The sequence below is a fragment of the Brachyhypopomus gauderio genome, chromosome 16, assembly GCF_052324685.1.
Source record: "Brachyhypopomus gauderio isolate BG-103 chromosome 16, BGAUD_0.2, whole genome shotgun sequence".
Lineage (NCBI taxonomy): Eukaryota > Metazoa > Chordata > Actinopteri > Gymnotiformes > Hypopomidae > Brachyhypopomus > Brachyhypopomus gauderio.
The window spans coordinates 21,818,723-21,841,181 of record NC_135226.1 but is presented as its reverse complement, the minus strand read 5'-3'; the positions used below and the strand labels follow the sequence as shown (position 1 = coordinate 21,841,181).

The 22,459-nt window shown below is 40.4% G+C and overlaps 1 protein-coding gene across 2 annotated transcripts; it reads right to left on the bottom strand.

The window, feature by feature from the left end:
* Positions 1–10: 10 nt before the first annotated feature.
* Positions 11–20,714, bottom strand: dyrk1ab (dual-specificity tyrosine-(Y)-phosphorylation regulated kinase 1A, b). Of its 2 annotated transcripts, XM_076977369.1 has the most exons (12): positions 20,140–20,714; positions 12,045–12,114; positions 9,035–9,231; positions 8,728–8,820; positions 7,336–7,524; positions 6,840–6,987; positions 5,186–5,472; positions 4,902–5,048; positions 4,666–4,806; positions 4,273–4,576; positions 3,996–4,120; positions 11–3,648 (listed from the first exon to the last, which is right to left on the bottom strand). In XM_076977369.1, the coding sequence occupies exons 2-12, from the start codon at positions 12,052–12,054 to the stop codon at positions 3,052–3,054; spliced, it is 2,238 nt and encodes a 745-aa protein (XP_076833484.1). In that variant the 5' UTR covers positions 12,055–12,114; positions 20,140–20,714; the 3' UTR covers positions 11–3,051. The 2 variants fall into 2 exon arrangements, with proteins under 2 accessions (XP_076833484.1, XP_076833485.1); XM_076977370.1 differs by lacking the exon at positions 12,045–12,114.
* Between the last annotated feature and the right edge of the window lie 1,745 nt (positions 20,715–22,459).

Below are 22,459 nucleotides of genomic sequence, written 5' to 3'. Positions count from 1 at the left end.
GGCCAGTGAATGTCAAGTAGGTTATTTTTATATATATCATACATAAGACTGAATATATAATACAAATAGCATTTTCATATACACAGCAAAGTCTTGACTAGTTCTTACAATCTGTGGACACATCCTTTTCCCCATGCGGTTCAGTTATATAGTGCATGTTTCATGTATTAAAAAAGCAAAAACAGTTCTTTAAATGGCAGCAAAACATCTTAATAAAACTGAGAACTTTGAGAAAAAGACAACAGTTTAACTCATGAACCCTTTTTTGGAGGGGGGGGGGGTCTACATGATAGCCATACTAACAGACTGTGTTACAATGCGTTTAGAACAAATGGGCCTTCAGTACACAAAGCTTCACTGAAAAAGAGTGTTGAACTAAGACCAAATTTCCTCCCTATTTATACGGTTTATGTTCAGAATCGTGGCTCAGTTCCTGCTCTTTTTGATGCTATGTGCATTCAGGCTCTGATAGACCACGATCCTCCTTGGACATACGGGGCAAAGACAAAAAGAAACCTTGGGGAGACACAAGCACACTGTACCCTGTGCACGAGATCTTTCAGTACAAGAGCTTATTTTCCCCCCTCATCAAATCATTCTGATTAAATAGAGTTCTCCAAAAAGCAGATTTGCACCAAAGACCCAACTGTACGGAGAGTACCATCTCAGTGGAAAAACAAATGGATAACAATATGACTGATATACCAGCAGGAGTAATGTAGTGAGTTCTATACTTCCTTTATTAAAAAAATATAAATATATACATAAATTCTATTTCAACTATTAAAAAGGGGCTGCATTTTATGAAAACTGCACTAAATCAGATGTCACTTAGCAACAGCTGAAACAGGTATACACTTAAAGTCTCTAATTATATTTTTCTTTTGGAATGTTTTATGTTGAGGTCAGCAAACTGCTGGATTCCCATTCAAATGGTATAATTTATAAAAACATTTTTTTTAAAGCAATTTCAACATTTAGAGACACCAATCCCATTACAATTACTCTTGGGATATGCAAATATATCAAATACGATTCAGTTTATATGAAGGTAGTGAAGTCGTTGAGTAACAAAATGGCAAAATAAACACCACTTTCTTTGTTAGGATGTCCTGCTGTCTTGAACTGCTAGATTCAGAGGTAATAAGCAAGGTGTTGGTCTTAGACACCACAAGTGTGAGGGGACATGGGGGAAACACTTCACAACCTCTGTTTTACTGTAAAGTCTATGTGAGATTGCTTATGTAAATACTAGCAATTGCTTATGCCACTGTAAAGTGACTTCAAAACACTGAGGCTCTTCAAACATGCATGTGCCCAGGCACTCGTGTGCCAGTGTGCCAGACATCTACCTTCCCTTTGAATAGTATACAGGAAGCAAAGACAAAAACAAAATGTGGACCAATTTTTAACTGAAAGTAGCTACAGTACTCTGCCTGAAAATTTCAATTTGAGTAGCTACTTGGGTACTTAGGTAGAAATTAGTATGTTATTCAAACTCCCAAAGTCAGCATTACCCACACACTGATCTGGGAGCCACAAAACCACACACTCATCTCCTCATTGTCTTCTGCAGGTGATTCAGCTACTCTGTAGCCTGCAGAGCAGCTGATAGTGTCTCTCAATTTGACAATTAACTTGATGTATTTAAAAAAAGAAAATATTGTGGGGTTGCATCACTTGACAAACTCAATATTAAAATGTACCAAGTTCAGCAAAAAATCCAGTTTGCAGTAGTAGTTGATAGACATTTTGTATGGACAAAAATCGATACTTTTAATAAACCTTGTGTTGAAGTGGTGAACTGCTACATTATTGGTTACAGAACTATAAAATCAATCGCTTTGGTATAAAAAAAAAAAGATAAACAGGAAAAACAATGTAAAATTCACAGCATAATTCAAGAGGAGAAAAAGGCAGTCACAAATGTCAGCACTTCTTTATGCACTAAAAATCGAAGATGCAAATTTAAGTAGACAATCTTCAATGAAAACTGTATACCCAAAAGGGAAAAGAAAAAAAATTAAATAAATAAAACCAAGCATCTCAAATAGGTCTGACTACCTTCATTAATATCCCAACTCGGGGAAGAATTACAGGAAGTCATTTAGGACACTTGACCCTGTATTAAAGGCCTCTTAATAACCATTCTTAATAACCATTATTCTGTTTGGCATTCCTCTAAACAATTAAGGACCATTCAAATGTTAAAAGTAGAAGAAAGTTATCTTTATTTAACCATTATTGTCCACCTTTTGTTCAAAATCTAAGGCCAGTACGATTCTAAACAATACCCCTCAATTAATCTGTCTCTCACCCCCTACAGTGCATGTCCTGATCAGTTGTGAGAAACTGCGCGTTGGACAGAGAAGCTCGCGGTGTGAGCAGTACTGCAGCTGGTTCTGGGAGACCCAGCTCTCTCCCGCCGGCCCACTCAGTGCCCCAGCAACACTTACACGTGCTGCCTTTCAGAGTTACACAATACAGACAACACCAAAGGTCACTGCAAGTACTGCTTCCTTGACACGCTACAGTTTTTAAACATACAGCTCTTTTGAGAGGTTTCACTTAAAGGGTAAATAAATTATCAAGTTTGAAGAAAATAAAAAGGTCAAAATCGTTTTACCATTTGAACTTGAATGGATGTTTTTGCATTGCTTTACTTCTCTGGCAGCTCTTGGATACGAAATGCTCACTGGAAACGGACAACAAAAACTGAAAGGGGAAGAAAATAACCCAGTAAGGAGAAACAATGGGGACCAGCACTATGTGCAGCGAGTGAACTGGTGGATGGACTTCTCAAGTTCACCCTGGTTGTTTTGCAGCATTACTAATGTGTTAACTGAAAAGGGAGAAATATTTGAAACACCCATCTTTAAACACCCATCTTTAAACACCCATCTTTAATAATGTCCAGTTGTAGCGGTTCAGTGAATTCTCCCCTAAAAAGTCAGCAGCTTTTTGTTCTCTTTGCACCATTTAAAAATAGAAGAAAAAGAAACATCAACTAGAAAATAAACCACACACAGAAAAAAACTGTTTTCAGCTTAGTCACGAACTGGCCATGGAGCTCTGCTGAACACACACTCCCGTCATGGGAGACTCGTCCCTCTCGATACCTGGTCTCAAACCCAAATGTCCCTCCGTTATGAAGTGAGCAGGTCCCGCGTTTGTGGCAGCAGAGTAAGGTGGGTGTCCCGCGAGGCCAGTCTCTTGGCGAGGATTTGAGAAGGCACTCAAACCCATGCTCACGCCTCCATTTCGGCTAAAGTTTAGGACGCCGGCAGGAACCTGGCGAAACTGGTAAGCCTGGTTGCCATGGTTTCCCGTGGAAGAGGAAGATGTGGAGGAAGAGGATGCAGAGGAAGACAGGGACGTCATGGACAGGTGACCATGTACAACCTCCATAGAGTCCTGCGTGGAGGCGCTGTGGGTGGGTGAGCGGTAGAGCCGTGGCTGAGAGAGAGCTGCGATGACCTGTCCGTGGTGGCGGGCGTGGTGGTGGGCGTGGTGGTGGGGGTGCAATACTTTAGGGTGCAGGGGAGGCACATGAAACGTGGTCTCTTGGACTGGATGAGTCTCTACAGTGACCGGTTCTGGTCCAACACCACCAGTCCATACTACAGGTGGATGGTAAGGCTGTCTTGTCTGTAATAAACACAAACACAGAAGTGCGTGCAGGCGTGTTCACACACACCATACACACACACTATAGTCAATTGTACTGCATAAAACAAGCAAAGTACTTAGCTGGCAAATTGAGTAACATGTTAACTGGTTTGGCATAGATCAGGGCTGTCAAAGTTGACAGGAGTCCAGCAAAGTTTGGTGGTTGCTCACCACACACACACACACGCACGCACACGCACACACACGCACACACACGCACACACACGCACACACACGCACTAAGCAGTTAATTTTAAATTCCTTGATTTTGACCTGACTTGTGACCGTTACATTTTAAAAGCAAGTTCAAAAGAAAGCCTGCTGACCTGAGGGCAGAGGTTGTCACAGTCGATGGTTGGCATGGCCGTGCCAAAGTGCCCCCCGCTGTGCCGGTGGTGGTGAGTTGGGTCAGACCTCGCTCTGCCACTGGTGCTAGCTCCAGACGATCCTCCTGAGACCACCACAACAGCCTTACACTTTCATTCATTTCACTGCATTTCCTTTTCAGAAACATGAAACTCGCGTAATCAAAGCAGCTGAACTAGGAGGCTAGTTTTGAGAACAAGCTAATCTGAAGCAACTACAAGTCTATGTGACGAGCACCTGAGCTTGAGGAGGTGCTGGAGGTGGTGCCTGAGGACTGGGACTGCTCCAGCGCAGGACTGGTGGAAACGCTGCTGCTGGTGTTCGTGCCTTCATCTGCCGTCTTCTTGAAGAAGCTGTGTTGGAGGGCGTAGTAGGGCTGGATTCGGGTCTTGGGGTCATAGTCCAGCATTCTGAGTACAAGGTCCTTGAACTTCAGGTAGTCAGCTACTGCGTGGCCGGACTCCCCAGCCCGGCGACCGCCCGGTCCCCCTGCCTCCACTCCCAGGATGGCGTGGAGCTTGCGAGAAGCCGGAGGTTTATACTGTTTCAAAGAGAGACAAACAGGCCGTTACAAGAGATTCATTACTGGAGTCTCACCTCAGTCCTTTCAGACCCGGAGCTTCTGCTTACCCTCTTCCCATCTTTGGTCTTCTTTATACTCCACGTCCCATCTGACAACTTCTCAAAAAACTTTCTGGCTTTTGGTGCTAGGTCCATTATGTGATTCGGCGGGATGCCAAGAACTTCAACTATTTTGTTCATTTGGTCCACCTGGGCATAAAGCATGGCATTTCAATATACACAAACACACCTTTCATGTCTTTTCAACATAGACATTTTGTGCCCTTCCTCATTACACTCTTTACCTCATTGGCTCCACTGAACAGCGGCTCTCCTGTGTGCATCTCCACCAGTATGCAACCCAGTGACCACATGTCTATTGCCAGATCATACGGCATTCCCAACAGCACTTCAGGGGAGCGATAGAACCGACTCTGTATATACTGATATATCTGAGAAACCAAGCAGGAGACAAGATTCACCGTGCTTCAATTTATCCACATGACCCACATACAAACAAGACCATGCTGATTATATACAAGACAATAAAATGCATTTCAGACTTCGTATCGCCGCTGAGAAACCGTACCCTTTGTCCAAGTTGGCAGGAGCTTCCAAAGTCCACTATCTTAATGGCGCTTCTCTTGGGATTACACAGCAAGATGTTCTCTGGCTTGAGGTCACAGTGTATGATGCTGAGCTCAGGTGTGGCGAGAAAGAGCAGGGCCGTACACAGCTGCTGGGCGAACTTCCGTGTCAGGTTCAGAGAAACTCCTCTGAAGTTAGTATTCCGCAACAAGTCATACAAGTTGTACGACAACATTTCAAATACTAAACAGAGGTGATTTCGGAACATGAAGTGGCGCTTCAGATGAACTAGAAAGGAGAGAGAAGGAGAAAAGGACAGGTGAGTTCTTGATGCACTGTAAGTACAACTGCTCGTTTTGTGCATGTAACAATACAGCTACATCTTCACAAACGTGAACAGGCAAATAACTTTCTTGTTAAGATGTTTGGGAACAGTTTTGATTTTTGGGAGCAGAACTGATTTTTTATCAGACATGAAACACTTTCATGAAGGTGAAAAGTTGTGATGTATTTGAGCATTAGTGTGGTGAGCTTCGGGTGCGTGTCAATTTTGTTTCTTTGTTTTTAGCAGTTTTCTCCTTCATATCTCTTCAGGGTTTGTACACGTTTCAGTGAATACAATATTTTCCAGCACCTTACAGCTGTAGTAAAAAAAAAATACTTTTTTCCCTATAAATACACGCATACTCAAAATTACTGATTCACTTTTAATCACATTAAAAGAAACAGTACCACGTTTGGTAATAGTAGCACAATATGTGTATTACATAAGCTCGTTGGTGTATTAAAATAGCTAAGCTATTTTAAGCTATCTAGTTTAAAATATGCTTAAAATATATGCTAGTTTGGTTAGAATTTGCTCCGGTAGTTAGCTTAGCTACCAAACTAGCATATATTTTATTTAATGGTAGTTTATTTTCAAAAACCACAGTCTTAACGTCTTCACGTTCTCTCAAGTTTCTTGCTGGAATTACAAGAGGCGGCACATTTCTTGCTTGTATTTGTAACGTAATACAAGTGAATTACTCAGTTAGGTATCTACTACTGTACTCGGTTAGGCATCTACTACTGTACTCGGTTAGGTAGCTACTACTGTACTCATTAGGTAGCTACTACTGTACTCTGTTAGGTATCTACTACTGTACTCTGTTAGGTATCTACTACTGTACTCATTAGGTAGCTACTACTGTACTCATTAGGTAGCTACTACTGTACTCGGTTAGGTATCTACTACTGTACTCAGTTAGGTATCTACTACTGTACTCATTAGGTAGCTACTACTGTACTCAGTTAGGTAGCTACTACTGTACTCAGTTAGGTATCTACTACTGTATTCAGTAAGTATCTACTACTCAGTTAGATAGCTACTATTGATTCATTTATAATTTCAAGCATTTTCAAGTACTTTAGCCAAAATTCCAGCACTTTCAAACCTGGAAAATGCAACATAAAAATTCAAGCATTTTCAAGGATTTCAAGCACCCATATGAACACTGTCTCCTGATGTATGTGCACTTATTTAAACTTAGCAAATAGTGCAACTAATTCTGAAGCTTATGATTGTGTTGTACAGTAAGCAGAAGCAGACAGCTTTGAACTGGAACACAGTGTGTGTATCTGTAAGGACTTCAAATGTATTTGGACATATGCATTACCTATATAGTACTTCATCTCTGTATCATGTTTGTTCATGAGTTCAAGAAGCCGCACTTCAATCTGAGCTTGATTGAGAAAAGCCTTCTTGTTCTTGATGATCTTAATTGCGACCCATTCTTGCTCAGCACGGTCGTAAGCTTTTACAACCTACAACAAACAATGCGGAAATGAAACAGTCATGTTTATGTTCCATTATCACTTCATCAGACGTTTTGGGGTCATTCCTAGTCAAGTGAAATGGAAGTTTTGAAACCACCAATCACAAATCTTTCATCCGCTTCATATAAAAACGAAATATGCAACTGTGCCACCATCTGAGTATTTTGTAAAAAGGCTTAACAGATACCAAAACATTTTTTAATTAGGAAGTACATTTCAAAGTTATTCAACATCTGCCATTCTTAAAATATGAGAGAAATCCACATGCCACTAAAAATAAAGTGTTTCAGTGCCTTTCCCATCAACATGATGTTTGAGGAGCGCGACCCTTCCTACCTGCCCAAAAGACCCTTTCCCAATCAGAGAGTCGATTTCATAGCGGTCCATCCACTTCTCCCCATTCTTGACGATGTAATCGTAGTTGTCGTCGTCGTAGCCGTCGTTGAAGACCTTCCTCTCTTTCTTATGGCTGGAGTCTTCACCTTGACCCTGTTGGTGACGCCGTTTCTTTTTTGCATAATACACCTACGAAGACAAAGACAAATCATATTTAAACAAACAATTCAAACACACTATACATTCAATGTATAATTACAGTTATGTTCTTTACAGTTTGTAATTTTCAGGTACTTTTGTCATTAAAGATAAATTGGTGGGTCAAAGTAACTAAGGCTCTGCCCGAATGTTCATGTGTGTGTGACTAAACACCCTCACACACTACTGAGCAGGACCACCTGACAGTCAGCGTGTAATGTCCTAACCTGTAGTAGAGCTTCCCTGTAGAAAGGGGAGTTCACAGAGTGCCCCCCCCACTGCCCTGACCAAGCACAGGGTCTGGAGCCCCCCAGCAGAACTGACCTGAGCTGAGACCCCCTGACTCCCCACAATGAAACAACACATCCTCTTTGCTGTCACGTTCTGCACTGATTTAAATAAATTCATCCTTTCAGGACTACTGAACTGCCCAGCTCAGAGTATAATGTGTTTGAGTTCTGTCTTCACTGACAGGAGGAACTCACAGCACATGAACCAATTCTCAAAGTACTGAATCTTGTGTGCTGAAGATAATTCAAATCAAGTGTTCAACAATGAACACAAGACGTGAGATGCAAAGATTTGAAAAGATTCAAAGTGGGTTAAAGACTCCAGTTATTCCATGAGGACACAGAAGCAGAAAACGGATTATTCCACTACAGCACAGGAATGCCTGTGAAGCCATACAGAAATAATCTATGTGGCGTGTATTTGTTAAGAGATAGGTTTGACCTTGGCATAACACGTCCTGAAAAGTACACTGCTGATTGTTGCACTAAGAACAAAAGGAACTCAATTTCAGCTCCTGTTGAGTTTGTTTCAGCTGAAGGGCGACCCCTAGTGGAACAATGTATGTACACTCAGCCAGGAAGACCTCAGAGTGAAGGAGGCTAGGTTACTGTTAACTGTTCAGCGTTACGATCAGTTTTACCTCATGTCATCATGTCAAACTGTTGCTAGGAATTCCAAGAAGCTTTTAAAGACTCTTCACACCCTCCTCCTCTTCCACGTCCAGCAAATACATGCAGCCAAGCACCTGTTTCTACTGCTGATAGGGTAAGCTAGAATTTGTCCACTTGTGTTTGCAGTTTTAAGCTCTGTCATGACCATGCCTTGGAAGGTGCTTTCAATAGCTAAACTGACGAGGTTTCGTGTATTTGGGTCACTGAGTAACGGACACTTGTGCAGCAGTACCTCATTAATGTGTTTGTAGGTTTTGATCAGGTCAATGGAGAGCTTCCTCAACGGAGCTACAGCTGGGTCTCGAAAGCACTGGGGCATGTGCCTCTGTAACACACACACACACACACACACACACACACACACACACACACACACACACACACACACACACACACACACACACACACACACACACACACACCTTTAAGCTGAATTGCTCAGATTTGCAGCAAACACTAAATAAAAAGTTCAGCAAAATAAAGCAAAAATTCATTAAATACGTTTATGCTGTGTCCATGAAGCCACGAGCACCGTGTACCTGGTTGGCAGTGAGTGCTTGCGTCTGGTCACTGTATGGCAGTACAGTGACAGACTGGTCTGTACTTTGCTGGTGACAGTCACTGTACTGCTGGTGTGGATGAGGCATTGGTGCAGCCATCTGAAAACCAGCAGCACTGACGGAAAAAGAGGGTGCGAGCCGGACGGACGAAGGTTTGCATGCTGAGGTCTCTCCCCCTAGAAGAAAGTCAGGATATAGAATTGCTTATTAGAACAACTCAGTACTACACTTATTCCTCAGCATGTAATCAACAACACTGACAGTACTGAGATATGTTAAGTCAAAAACACTGTGTCTCTCTTCATACTATTATTGCAATCATGGTTGTAAAAAAGTTTCTGAACACATTAGTATATTGCCTATATAATACAAATAATTGTTATATGCTCCTTACGAACCTTCAGTGTTTTAAAAAATGAATTATTTAAGTGGAATGTTTTTTTTTCTAACAGATTTGCCCACATTTAAAAGTAAATTCTGGTAATTGTTAGAAGAATGCTAATTTTACAGCAAACCAGGAAACACAATGCACCACAGCCAGCAGAATCCCACCACTTTTCAGATTCCCAGCAACAGCACCTAATTAGCATAGCCTATCACCAAGAAGATACAGTGTGATTTGGCAAGCCCATCAATGTTCAAGCCAATCACAGAAGGGTATGCAAATAACCCACTTTTGTTGCCAGGGCAGAGCTGTTCCCATTTTCCAATAAGAAAACAAGAAATAAACAAGAAATAAAATTGAACTTTGGCACACTTAAAGGAAGCACCCACCACACTGATGCCTGACAGTGAAATAACAGCGCAGAGCTCGTGTGGGAGAGACAGAATTTACACAAACCAGGCAACGATCAGAAATACCCAATTCATGCAGCAAGAATTTAACAGATAAAAGATGCTTACGGCCTTACAGAATATGGCAACATGTATGGGTGTCAAAAGGGTATGCATGAATAATTATGTATAGGGTGCATTATAGATAACATACATAACACAACCGAAGGCTGCACACAGATTAGATACATTACCTCTAATGGTCTGCACTTCTAGTGCACCAGAAATGCACAACATTACCATTTTTATCAGAATCAGTGTGTACAAAGACATTTCTCTTGGTGCAGGGGTCAGTATGCAAGCAGTATGTTTATGTACACACACACACACACACACACACACACACACACACACACAGTACAGATTAGAGACTAGGTCAGTATTACATAGATGTGAATAAGCTTTTTACAGAATGTTTATATTGCAATGAATTAAAGTGCATATGTGCCCTCAGTCCAAGTGTATTACATTCACTTTAATACAGTGTATGTTATAAAGTGCCTAACAGCTGTTAAAGGAACAGTCACTCGTGGTGTCCACGGAGACCACAGGAGGAGTGTGTGTCTGGGTGGACTGTGTAAGGCAGGAGTTATCTCGCCCTCTTCCTTCTTCTGACGGTGTAGCTCTTATAATTCCCTTTAAAGACGCTGCCATTTCAGAAGATCAATTCAAAACTGTAGCGTAATGTTCTTATATTGTGTGCATGAAATGTGAAATAAATAATTTTTCATATGGAGTACCTTATGCTCAGTGTAAGGAAGTCTCATGTGCTCCATTAGCCTAGGAAGTCCCGCACTCTCAACCACACGGAACAATTGATCATGGCAATGAATTCTTTCTTTTTTTACCGTACTTTGTGCTCTAGTGCTGTTAATTTTCCCATCTACTCTAAAAATGTGTGACTGCAGCTAGCGGCGGCGTGCTAGCGGGGACCCTCCGATTCGCTTCTGTAGCGCCGATGTGTTCTGCCTACTGTGATGTGTTTACAAACGGTGTATTAAACCTGTAGTTCAGAAATCCTTTGATAACATACATCACCTTGAAACTTTGCACGAACATTAGCTGCAGAAAAACGTGAAATAGTGCAACAGAGTCCACATTTTTACTGTTATACATGTCCACACTGACTGGATCAGGCGAACAAATGAATGAGGGGATTTTAGTTCTAGTATTCAAGTGGGTGTGCAGTTACTGTGGTAGTAATAATTATAATGCTACATGAAGGGACATGAGGATGCATGTGCCCGTTTGTAGAATTCACATGACTTGGTCGCTATACTGGCCGTATTTATCATGACCATGAGGCTGTGTACTACTGTCAATAATTATGACTGCATCAACCTTTATATTGAGAGACATACTATTCTCTATAAACATTACTTAAAGGGTTTTATGGCACTATCTACAATACATATAATCCATGTTATCTCCCGAACAATCAGTAATGCAGGACAGCTACACGTGTTAGGAAACATTCGTTTCTGCAAACTCTGAAAACATGTATTAGTAATAATAATGAAATGCACCTAACTGGCCATGTACTGGCTGAATCCATTGAAATAGTCAATCCTAGGCACCGTGTGTGACAAACCTCTAAATGTTGTGTGTTAGATCATGTTTTTCCTCCATGTGTAAACAAGCAAGATGAGGTTTAAGAGAATTTGTTACTTAGGCAAATGTTAATCAGTCAGAAGTTGCCATTTTTTTTACTGTACCTGAAAAGCTCAATGTGACACAACTAGCCTCTGTTAATAAAACCTGATGCATAATTGCAATGCTGATAGTATTTTTTTAATTTAATATTATTTCCCATTATTGATTTATCATTCATTACAGAGTTAACTAATTTAAATTCACAACAAATAAAAGCCATAATACAAGCTAATAATACAGCATTAGTCAAGTAGATGCTTGTCTAATTGATTTTGTAAGAGAATGTTAAATTACATAATTGTCCAATTGTCTTTGTTTCAACAGTATACACAACAGTGCTGCACCGACGTGGCCTGCTAGTCCTAGATTTTATAGCATATAATAAAATATCATTAGCATGTATAATTAAAACTAAATGATTTATTTTTAAAGCTATATTGCCCTGGATTCTCTTACACTATGGCATTTACTTCATAAAACAAAAGGCATCTGAGAAGCTAACCTGGATGCATCGTCGCCTGTATAATTTCATATCATCCTGGGAGAAGAGTCCAGCAGCAAACCACAACCCACTACAAAGAATAAAAACAAAGTATCAGTGAACATGTCAATAAATTAAAATGCTGTCTTTGAGGTCAGTACTCTGAACTGAGGGGTTACTGAAAATACATTAGTGAGACATTTATTTTTTGTCAACATTTGTGGTGTTCTAGGCACCTGTTTTACTTCATGAGGATATTAAGGGAAACAACTGAAAATACTTATAATTCATAATAAGTATGCTACCACTTTAAATAAATTTTCTTACTAGTTCTTTTGAAGCCATCATAAAGCCACGTTTTATGAAGTGAATACAAAGTTGTAAAAAACTTGAATTTACAATACACCAACTGAAAGTGAATTAATTGCTGTATATAAAGGTTGCAATATAGCACACTATAGTAGTAGCACACCAGAGCTTTGGAAGGAAACAGACAGTGAGGCTCCTGGAAATGGATTAGCCTACTATATCAGAATTAAAATAGCAGAATACACAAACATCTATCGAGCACGATAACAAACAAAATTACCCATCAAGGTTTTTTTTACACATTACTTTTAATTATTTATGAATAATTGTAATACATTTTTGAATGCATCTTATTTTAATGAAATTATTTTAAGTCATTCATATGAGCAAATTAAGAATTAATCTGCTAGCAGGAATTAGCAAGAAGAAGTTTCTTTTATATGCTTTCACAGGCTACAGTATTGTTACAAACTTTAACCTCATATTTCCAATAACAGGATGTAGTGTTCTCTGAAGTAGTTGGAATAGGTCAAAATTACTATTTTTGTTTACAGAAATGCAGATATGATGGAATATGCTAATTTAACCAGTCTATCATATAAATAATCCAAATGTAATCTGAGACTTTCTTCTGATACAGTGCCAAGATTTTCATAAAATCTAAATGTGAATTTTCACATCAGAAGTGAACATGACTATATGGTCTCATCTACACTGAAAAAAGTTTGGGGATTTGAAAATAAACGAATAAAGCGAAAAATGTGAAACTCCAACATGAGGAAACTCGGTGAGCATCGGCACACTTCATGAAACAATGGAGAGTGGTGTTATTGGAATACACCTTTCACTAAATTTCAAATGAAGTTTATAGAGCTCAGGATTTTAAAGGGTCATTACTGCTACCATTTGTTTTTAGCAAACAAGCGGCTTAGATTACTGTTATTCTATGGAGCACTTACTGCACTGGTTGAACCCTACCCTACCCCACCCTACCCTAATTCATAAGTCCAAGGAGAACACCATTTATTGTGCACTTCAACCACAACTCCTTAGGAAACCATAGAGCAAAATGCATCATGTATTGTCGGTCATCCCAGTCTTCTTTTTGTTGTAAAGTTGTACAGCGCTCCAAAATACAGTCTCACTTCTCATAAAAATAAACAAGTCTTGTTTATTTTCTCATATAAAATAAACAAGACTTATTTTTATTCTGTAAACCAGGAATCAAATATCACCTTCATCGCTCTGGATCCATCATACTATGTAGCTAGTAAAAACAGCTCCTCCTGTCTCTGTCCTTGTTGTGCTGACAAGCATCAGATTCACACAATTACAACACTGTGTCCGTTACAGAAGGAATCCAAGTTTAATCCACACATACATACAAACCTTAGACTGTCCAAAGTCTCTTTTAGAATGAAAAAGTCCTAGCTGAACACGAGCAACTGTTGTTCAGATGTTATAGGGTAATACACCTAACATTATTTTACATGATCACTTTTAAGAACTGGACAGGCACTGCCTAAGGTAGCTTGAGCAAGCTAGCTGGGAATAACGATTATCAAATTAACATGAAAATGAACCCACATTCTAGTAAGCTAACTCTGCAGATCAATAGCGTCATAACATAAAACACACAATGGCTTTGGGCTTTACACTAAAGCAAACATGGCAGAAACTGATGACTTCACTAAACAGCCCAAACCAGAGGTTTTAGAGAGGGGCATGCAGTAGAACGGCTAAAAACATATTTAAAGAAAAAGACAGAATAAGCAAGTAAAAATAAGGACACTATCAAACAGTAGTGTTTTTTTTTTACTTTTTGCAGCTAACAGCTCCAAAATACAGTCTCACTTCTCACAATAGACAGCTAGCTGCCAAACAGCAGAACGTTTACTAGGCCCACCAATTAGCCAATTTCATAATTTTTAACATGTTTGTAGCTACGATACAAAGACAGGCTGAAATTGTAGCTAGACTATGCTTTCAAGTGACAAGGAACAGCTGCAAATACAACCAAAAGAGAAAACATGGATAAACATTAGTGACTTGTATCCGCGTTCTGGGTAAGTAGTCCAATAAGATGTAAAGCAAGAGTTTGCACACACATGAAAATTTCTCTTTCTTAAACATCATAAAATATTTACCATACAAAGGACCGACTTAAATTAATCCACTTGGTTGATTTTGAATCCTCTGTATGGGAGAGATTTAGCAGTCTTGCGTGTATTAAACCCAAGAAAAAAAGCACTGACATCTATCTATAATGTGCCCATTCTAACATGAAAAGAACATGATCAAACAAAGCCAAAATGTGTTGTCACCAAAATGGTGTTCATCAAGGACTTTTAATGAAAGATTTTCACAATATATAAACAGTACTGCTCCCCTCCAAACCAATCCACACCATTCAACCCATAGACCTCTATTAATACTTAATTAGTATACAAATAATATAGTATTTATACAAATAATAGTATACAAATAATTAATACCCTTCCTATCACAGGAAGCTACTCAAGTGTTTGTGCAGTCTCTAGTAATCTCTAAGCTGGACTACTGCAATTCCCTACTTGCAGGTCTTCCTCTACGGATCATCAGACCTCTACAACTAATTCAGAATGCTGCAGCACGACTGGTCTTCAATCTCCCCAAGTTCTCACATGTGACTCCTCTACTACGCTCTCTTCACTGGCTTCCAGTAGCGGCACACATCAGATATAAAACCTTGATGCTTGCTTACAAAGCCAAAAATGGACTGGCCCCTCCCTACACGATGTCCATGGTCAAAAGCCGATCCGTACAGTTAACACTCAGAACCTCAAGCTTGGCTCAACTTGAAACTCCATGCTTAAAGTTTCATGGAAGACAAAGCTCCAGACTATTCTCCATCGTGGCTCTAAGATGGTGGAACGATCTTCCATTAGCTGCTAGGACTGCAGAGTCTATTGCTATCTTCAAGCGTAGACTGAAGACCCACCTGTTTGTTGAGTTCTTACCAAAGCACTAACTCAGCTGATACCACTTGCCGTTGTTCTTAAATTGTATGTCTGTCTATGGTTATTTGTGCTTCTTGGCAAACGACTAACTTGCAAAACATTAGGTAATGACATTGTAATGACAATGTAGTTTAGTAGTAGTCTGACTCAATGGTGTCTTGAATTCTGGCCTATCCGTACTATTACCTAGGATGAACTCTGTGATCAGAAGCAAAGCACTTTGTAAGTCGCACTGGATAAGAGCGTCTGCTAAATGCCGTAAACGTAAATGTATTAATGAAACAGACCCATTACACCATTCACCCCATAGACCTCTATTGATGAAACAGACCCATCCACACCATTTACCCCATAGGCCTCTATTAATGAAGCAGACCATCACACCATTCACCCCATAGACCTCTATTAATGAAGCAGACCCATCACACCATTCACCCCATAGACCTCTATTGATGAAGCAGACCCATTACACCATTCACCCCATAGACCTCTATTAATGAAGCAGACCATCACACCATTCACCCCATAGACCTATATTAATGAAGCAGACCCATCCACACCATAGACCTCTATTAATGAAGCAGACCCATCACATCATTCACCCCATAGACCTATATTAATGAAGCAGACCCATCCACACCATAGACCTCTATTAATGAAGCAGACCCATCCACACCATAGACCTCTATTAATGAAGCAGACCCATCACACCATTCACCCCATAGACCTCTATTAATGAAGCAGACCCATCACACCATTCACCCCATAGACCTCTATTAATGAAGCAGGCTCAAAGCAAATCCTGTTACAAAAATACATAGCAATATTCAAAAACAATAAATAAATAGGGGGTAAATAAAAAGGGGGTTAGGCTAACTCATGGTAAATACAAGCATGATAAGTAACGGACATCTAGTTTTGTCTAGCTTGAGACACTAGCTTGAGACACAACTGAGAATAAGTATGTGGATGAGGGTCTATCTACCCAAACAATATTATATACATCGCATTTAGAATTATTTGAACAGCAATCAGTACAACACCAAAGTATGCAATAATGGTCGTATATAAACTATAGCTCTTTTTTAAAAGTTTAGAGAAAGTTTCAAAAATAGAAATATGTAATAGCCAAAAACACGTAATCTTGAACATGTCCAATAGGTTTGTAATAGACTTGCATGGGTTTGTTTCCACCTGTTGCATGTAGGATCCAGAACTGTTTTTTGGAGAGTCTACACCAATAAAGTTTGGTACTACTTTGAAGTGTATAACCACACATCATTGACAGATGAAAGATTTCTTCTGGATTTTGCTCATCCAAGTCTTCTTCCCATTTATTTCAAGATAATATGAAACTGTCAAATCATGTGAAATAAGCTCACATTACCTAGAGTCTGCTTAAGAGTCTACTTAAGTTTGAGTCAAGCATGGATGTGGGAGAATTATATTGGAAGCAACTGAAATGTGAGGCTCCTCACCAGCTTCACCAGTTGCTCAAAGGATGTTGCAGGAGTACAAGTGACAACACTACCAGTCAAACGTTTGGACAAACCTACCCGCGTTATTATTTTCATCATTTAAAAACAAGTAAGATGCCAAATCAATGAGGTAACACATTATTATGCTCTAGTAAACACATTATCTTAGATATTAAAGTAAGTGCCCTGTATTTTGATGACAACATTGCTCTTGGTGTTGTTAACCAGATGAACCAGACACCCACAATGTTTTTACAGCAGTTCTGAAGACATTCTCACATATGCAGAGCAATTGCAGAGTGAGGAACTAGTTCTGAAATAAAACCTTTGCTGGGGGTGCATTTAAAATTGTCTGCATGTGTGTGCGTGTTGTGAATGAATTCATGTACAAGATAACACTGTTCCCAAATTATACTTGGTCAGATGTGTCCAAACCTTTGACTGGTAGTGTATTTTTCCAAATTTTCTAGGCTTGAGCAACAATGCAACTGCTGTAATAAAAAGGAGCTTTTCCCAACAAGAGTTTAGAGCATAATAACGCAGGTAAGGTGGTCGGACTACAGGATGAGTTTTTTAAGATTAACCATTTGGGGGGGTATCAAAACCATCTGTGTTCTTCATCCAATACATCAAAGCCCTAATTATGGCTATCTAATACGAGAGACTTCTGAGTACCATACTACCCTGAAGACAAGGCTTCGATAGTATATATCTTTGTGTTTGCTGGGATTGTTGTTGGTCCAGTTGAAAGTTGATATAACTATGTATATGAGGAAAAAATTAATCACAAAGATAGGAAGGCTTTGAAATCATTGCCAACATTTAATGTTTCAAACAAACAAGGATAAAAAGTTGGCCATATAAAGATCTTTGTATTGGAGTGCGACCCATGTTCCCATGTACACATCTCCACACATTTTGGAAAAAGTTTAACTAAAGGAAGTGCTTTTGGCAATGATCGGTAAAAACCTAATTTTAGAAAGGTTTATTCTGTAACTGGATAGTTTTCCAAATCTACAAAATAAGTCCTTCAGTCCAAGAAGGTTTGACAAAGAGCCTGATACGTACAATAATTCATCCACGTAAAGTGAAAATGTACGCTTCTGTCGTCCACGTCAGATATGAGTATCCCATCATAGTGCTCGTGCCAGTGGTTTCACGATGACAGCACATGAGAAAGGACACGTCGGGCAACCTTGTCTTGTACCTCTCTGGAGTCGGGAGTAAGCAGACAGACTGATGTTCGTGCATGCCATGAAGAACATGAAGTCTTACTATAGAGCAGAAAATTTGGACCAAAGACAAACTTTTCCAGGGTGGTAAAAATCAAATAAAATCTTGGAGTGGTGGATGAATAGCAACTGTAAAGGATATTTAAAAGACACATTATATTAGAAATGAGTACCTATTATTACCTGAACTGATTTTTTTTTTCCCTATATAAAAAAATGAGGCTTTAATAAACGAAATTCCATTTTGAGATGTAATATGTCCATGCTGGTTCAGACACTGTCACCATCACAAAGGGAACATCAAACACCTTTCAGAGTAGAGGAACACATGGAGAAAAACTCAAAATTCACATGCATAATCTGGACATAGCCCCTCTACTAGTATAACCTTCAAACATTTACCAGAATTAAACACCTAAGAATTAAAACCTCTCATGTCACCAACAACCCAGATGAAATAGGCTAACTTAGCCTAGGTTAATTTAAGAATACCAAATGAATTGCCATGTATGTGTGCTTATTCGTATTTGAGAGAAAATGTGTTTTAAATAAAACATAAAACACAAACAAATGTATATAGACAAACAAACAAATACAGACAAACAGACAAAAATACAGATGTGTCTTGCCATAAGAACACTGCCTGTGTCATTATATACACAGCACTAGCATTAGTGGAAAGGCTTCTCTAAACACACGTGGTTTCATGCATTTACGTCTGAAGACCTCCCTTCCTGCAAAGTTTATACAATTTATAGTCTATGGTCTACAGCAGGTTATAAAACTTAGGATGCTGCATAAGGTCTTTTCCAACTGTCAAAAGAACTTAGTCTCTTGGAGAAAATCACACAGGCCTGATTTACACTTTTGAGTCTTATCTGACTTCTTCTGATTAATGATGCACTGAAATAAGGGGGAAACAATTAAATGGTTCATTATTTATTCAATTACAGAAAAGACACTGTTGAATCTATAGGAATCTCATTCTCCATTACATTAAAAGTTATACTTTCATGCCCTGCAAGCCTTCAAACATCAGCCCTAGTATTATAATTAAACTGGCTGTAATTAAAGGTTAGAGGATTATTCATATAAATACAATGGTGAGCACGAACTATTTAGTTGTGATATTTTATCAAGAGTTTATTCACGTTTTTGTCTCTAATAATTAGACATTATTCCTAAACATCTAAACGGTCTTCCAGTGATACAACTACCAGTTTATATATTGTCATATTTCCTAGAAAAACATTACCAATTGAGCTACAACGAAAGGTTTGATAGACTGAATTAAGACAAGATTAAGACAATTATAACTCCGACTCTGAGTAACAGCAACAATAAGAGAACTAAATCTGCTGATAAATTAAAACAATCATACCTTGCGAGCATGTGTCTTGTATTAGCTAGCCAAATGTTTTGCCATATATTTGTAATAACATGACTCTACGTAGCTACAGAGCTGATGGAGATGGAGGTGCAGGTGGACGGTCAAACTGATCTGTGTGGAAACAACAGTTATGGCCAACGACTCCAGTTAATACTGATGTGATGTGTTAACTGACATCCAGTCAGCCAAACTACATCATTCAACAGCGCCACCGTAAAGGCCACATTTCTCTTATATTATATTATATATTCTGCCCAATAGGTCAGGTGGCCACCCAAGAGATGCTGAGATGTAGATGTGAAGGCACACAAATCTAATAGTTATTCGGTTTGCTCCAGTGGTACATGTTGCTAACCCTGACAGCACACTCGCTAGTTAACGTTAGCCATCCCCTCGACAGTCAGGTCGCTGATCCACCGGAGTGTTATTACTAATACACCACACGACCTTCATGAACATAAAGGAAGAATCATCTCAATCCTCGGTTATTTGACACTTCACATATTTACAGCGGCCAGCTAGCCCGTTAGCACGTAGCTTCTAGGCCGCGATGGTTGTGAACAGCGGGACGTGTTAGCATCAGGCTAGCGAGGGCGGGCTAGCCAAGCCCAGCTACCCAGCCCACTGAGGTTTTAACACCGTCACTACGCCGACGGGTCTTCGCCAAAACACCTCGGGTGTCGTTTGTCTCCGCCGCTGCGCGCTTACCTGCGATGGTGCGATCTTCATTTAGAGTCCCAGACCGAGTCACGCAGCGCCACTGATCCAGCTCCTGTAACCGTTAGCAACGATACGTCCAATGACTCACGCGCGACCAAATGTCCCGGATGTAGCTAGCCCGGCTAGCTAAGCTAAGCTAGCCCAGATACGCGGGGCTGCGCGGTCCTTTGCCGGGGCGCCGCACACGGCAGCCCGGCCGGGTTTTAACGAATGTCAGTCGGCGGTTGTGTCACAACCATGACCGGCCGGCCGCTAGCCCGCTGGGCGACTTAACGAGCGCGGCTAACCCGCTAGCTAACAGGCTAGCAGGCTAACAGGCTCGCGCCGCTGCGCGTGACACACAGGCGTTCCCGCTCACAACGTTCGCGCGGGCCCCGGTGTGGAGGATTCACCACAGCAGCTCTCCCGCCCCCCCACCGGCGATAATGATGCGTTTGTTCGGGCGACGCGGGTGCCAACGCGCCACTTTTTCCTCCTCGAGTCAATTTTTAATGTCAGGTTTCCCCACAAAATGGCGCGCGCGGTCCGGACCTGCGCAGCGAGCCGGCCCGGCGGACCCGAGACGCGGGTGACTAACGCTGGCTGCGGCGGCGGCGGCGGCGCTGCTGCCCCGTCTGGCGTCTCCCCCCGCCGCTCCGACACGTCCGTCCGCCAACGTCCCCGGTCCCTCGACGGTCCGGGAGTCTCGTCCACCCCCCCACCCCCCAAGAAACTGTCACCGACGGGGGAAGCGCGAGCGCGTTATTCCGGCGGGAAGCGAAAACATTTGAAAGGTGTAAAAAAAAAAAAAAAAAAGCCACCGACAAAATGGCGACGGCCTGTGCTGTTACTATGGAAACTGTCAATCAAAGAGCCGTTAACGTACCCCGGATGGAGCGATGACGAGCGAGAACGACGTAGCTTCGCGGTCACGTGGATGTCGGTCGATGAGGTCATCGGAGGAGTTGGGCACCTAGTGACGCCTCATAGCGACTCCTCGTTCAACTGCAGTGACTAAATGTTTGATAATAGATGATAAAGGTGGTAATCAGCAAATATAAATGAAGTCACACTTAAGCAGCACAACTGCATAGCCTGCCCCAACAGATAGATATTGCATAAAACATTTGAATAATGACCCAACATGTAGAAAAGAGACGACGACATTTATAAAGTATCGTAGATTTAGTGTCAGTCTTCATACTGTATTGCCATTACTGTTGAGATTACGTGCTGTGTATCCTTTGGTAAAGATCTAGTCTAAAACAGTATCTAAGGAAGCTTGTCTTTGTCTGTTACATTTATTGGTCATCTGGTGAAACTAAATGCAGGCACAGAAAAACGAAAGAAAGAAAGAATCATGGATTGGCACAAAGAATCTAAACGTATCTCTACACAGTTTAAGTTTGATTTCTTACTCTTTAATTTCTTCATTAATGTATTTGTTTATTCGAATGGGCAATGTTCTGAAAGTGCAATTTACATTGAGGCACAGTGGCGGAGCTAGACTTTTATCCTTGGGGTGGCCAGAGGGTGGCCAAAGCTATTTTAGGGGGTCCATAGACTATGACAATGTATATTTACGAAAAGCATTCAATTGCAATCAAAATCTGTAAATGTTATACTTTTCATATCAAGTACATCTTAAACACGCAGGAGATCAGATTTGTGTATGAAATTTGCAGTTTTTTAACAATGTGCAAAATGTACAACATGTAAAAGTAAAAACACAGATGTGCTACTTCTGGCATATCTTACAATCCAAATATACGAAATACGAAAGCTGCTTTCAGCATTCCCTCGATCATTGAGTGACTGTTTTTGAAATAATTAATTCCATTTGAGTAGGCCTACATATTTTCAGTAACTTACATCACTGATACGGTCACACAAGCTTAAGTCGGGGCAAAGAAACCACTGTAGATGTAATGTGTAGTATAATATTTTTCCTAGAAAAGTGTCTTTTTTTACTATTTATGTACAATATGTAAAATTATAATATAATTCATTCATAATATTACCCGCACCTACAAAGTTAAAAAAAAAGAAAGTAAAATGTTTTATAAGCTGCACCGGGCTAAAAGCCGCATATATCTACTGAACTGAACCCATTTAACTGAACTGGGGTGAGTTTCCCAAAACGTTCTTAGCGCTACTTCGTAACCTCGTATGAAATGTACGAGGTTACGAAGTTACTTAGCGCTAAGAACGTTTTGGGAAACTCACCCCTGATCAGTTTCTGAACGGTGCCTGTAGCATTTCACGTGCGACACTTTTTACTGTCAGCCGGTGTTGTGGGGCATTCCGACAACCCTCGTTTATCCGCATA

Bases quoted from the DNA above. Each gene is read 5' to 3' on its own strand.
- dyrk1ab (XM_076977369.1), bottom strand. The intron at 8,821-9,034 runs GTACACGGTGCT...TGTGTGTTACAG, and splicing joins AAGCACTCACTGCCAACCAG to AGGCACATGCCCCAGTGCTT. The intron at 5,473-6,839 runs GTAATGCATATG...TCTCCTTTCTAG, and splicing joins AGAGATGAAGTACTATATAG to TTCATCTGAAGCGCCACTTC.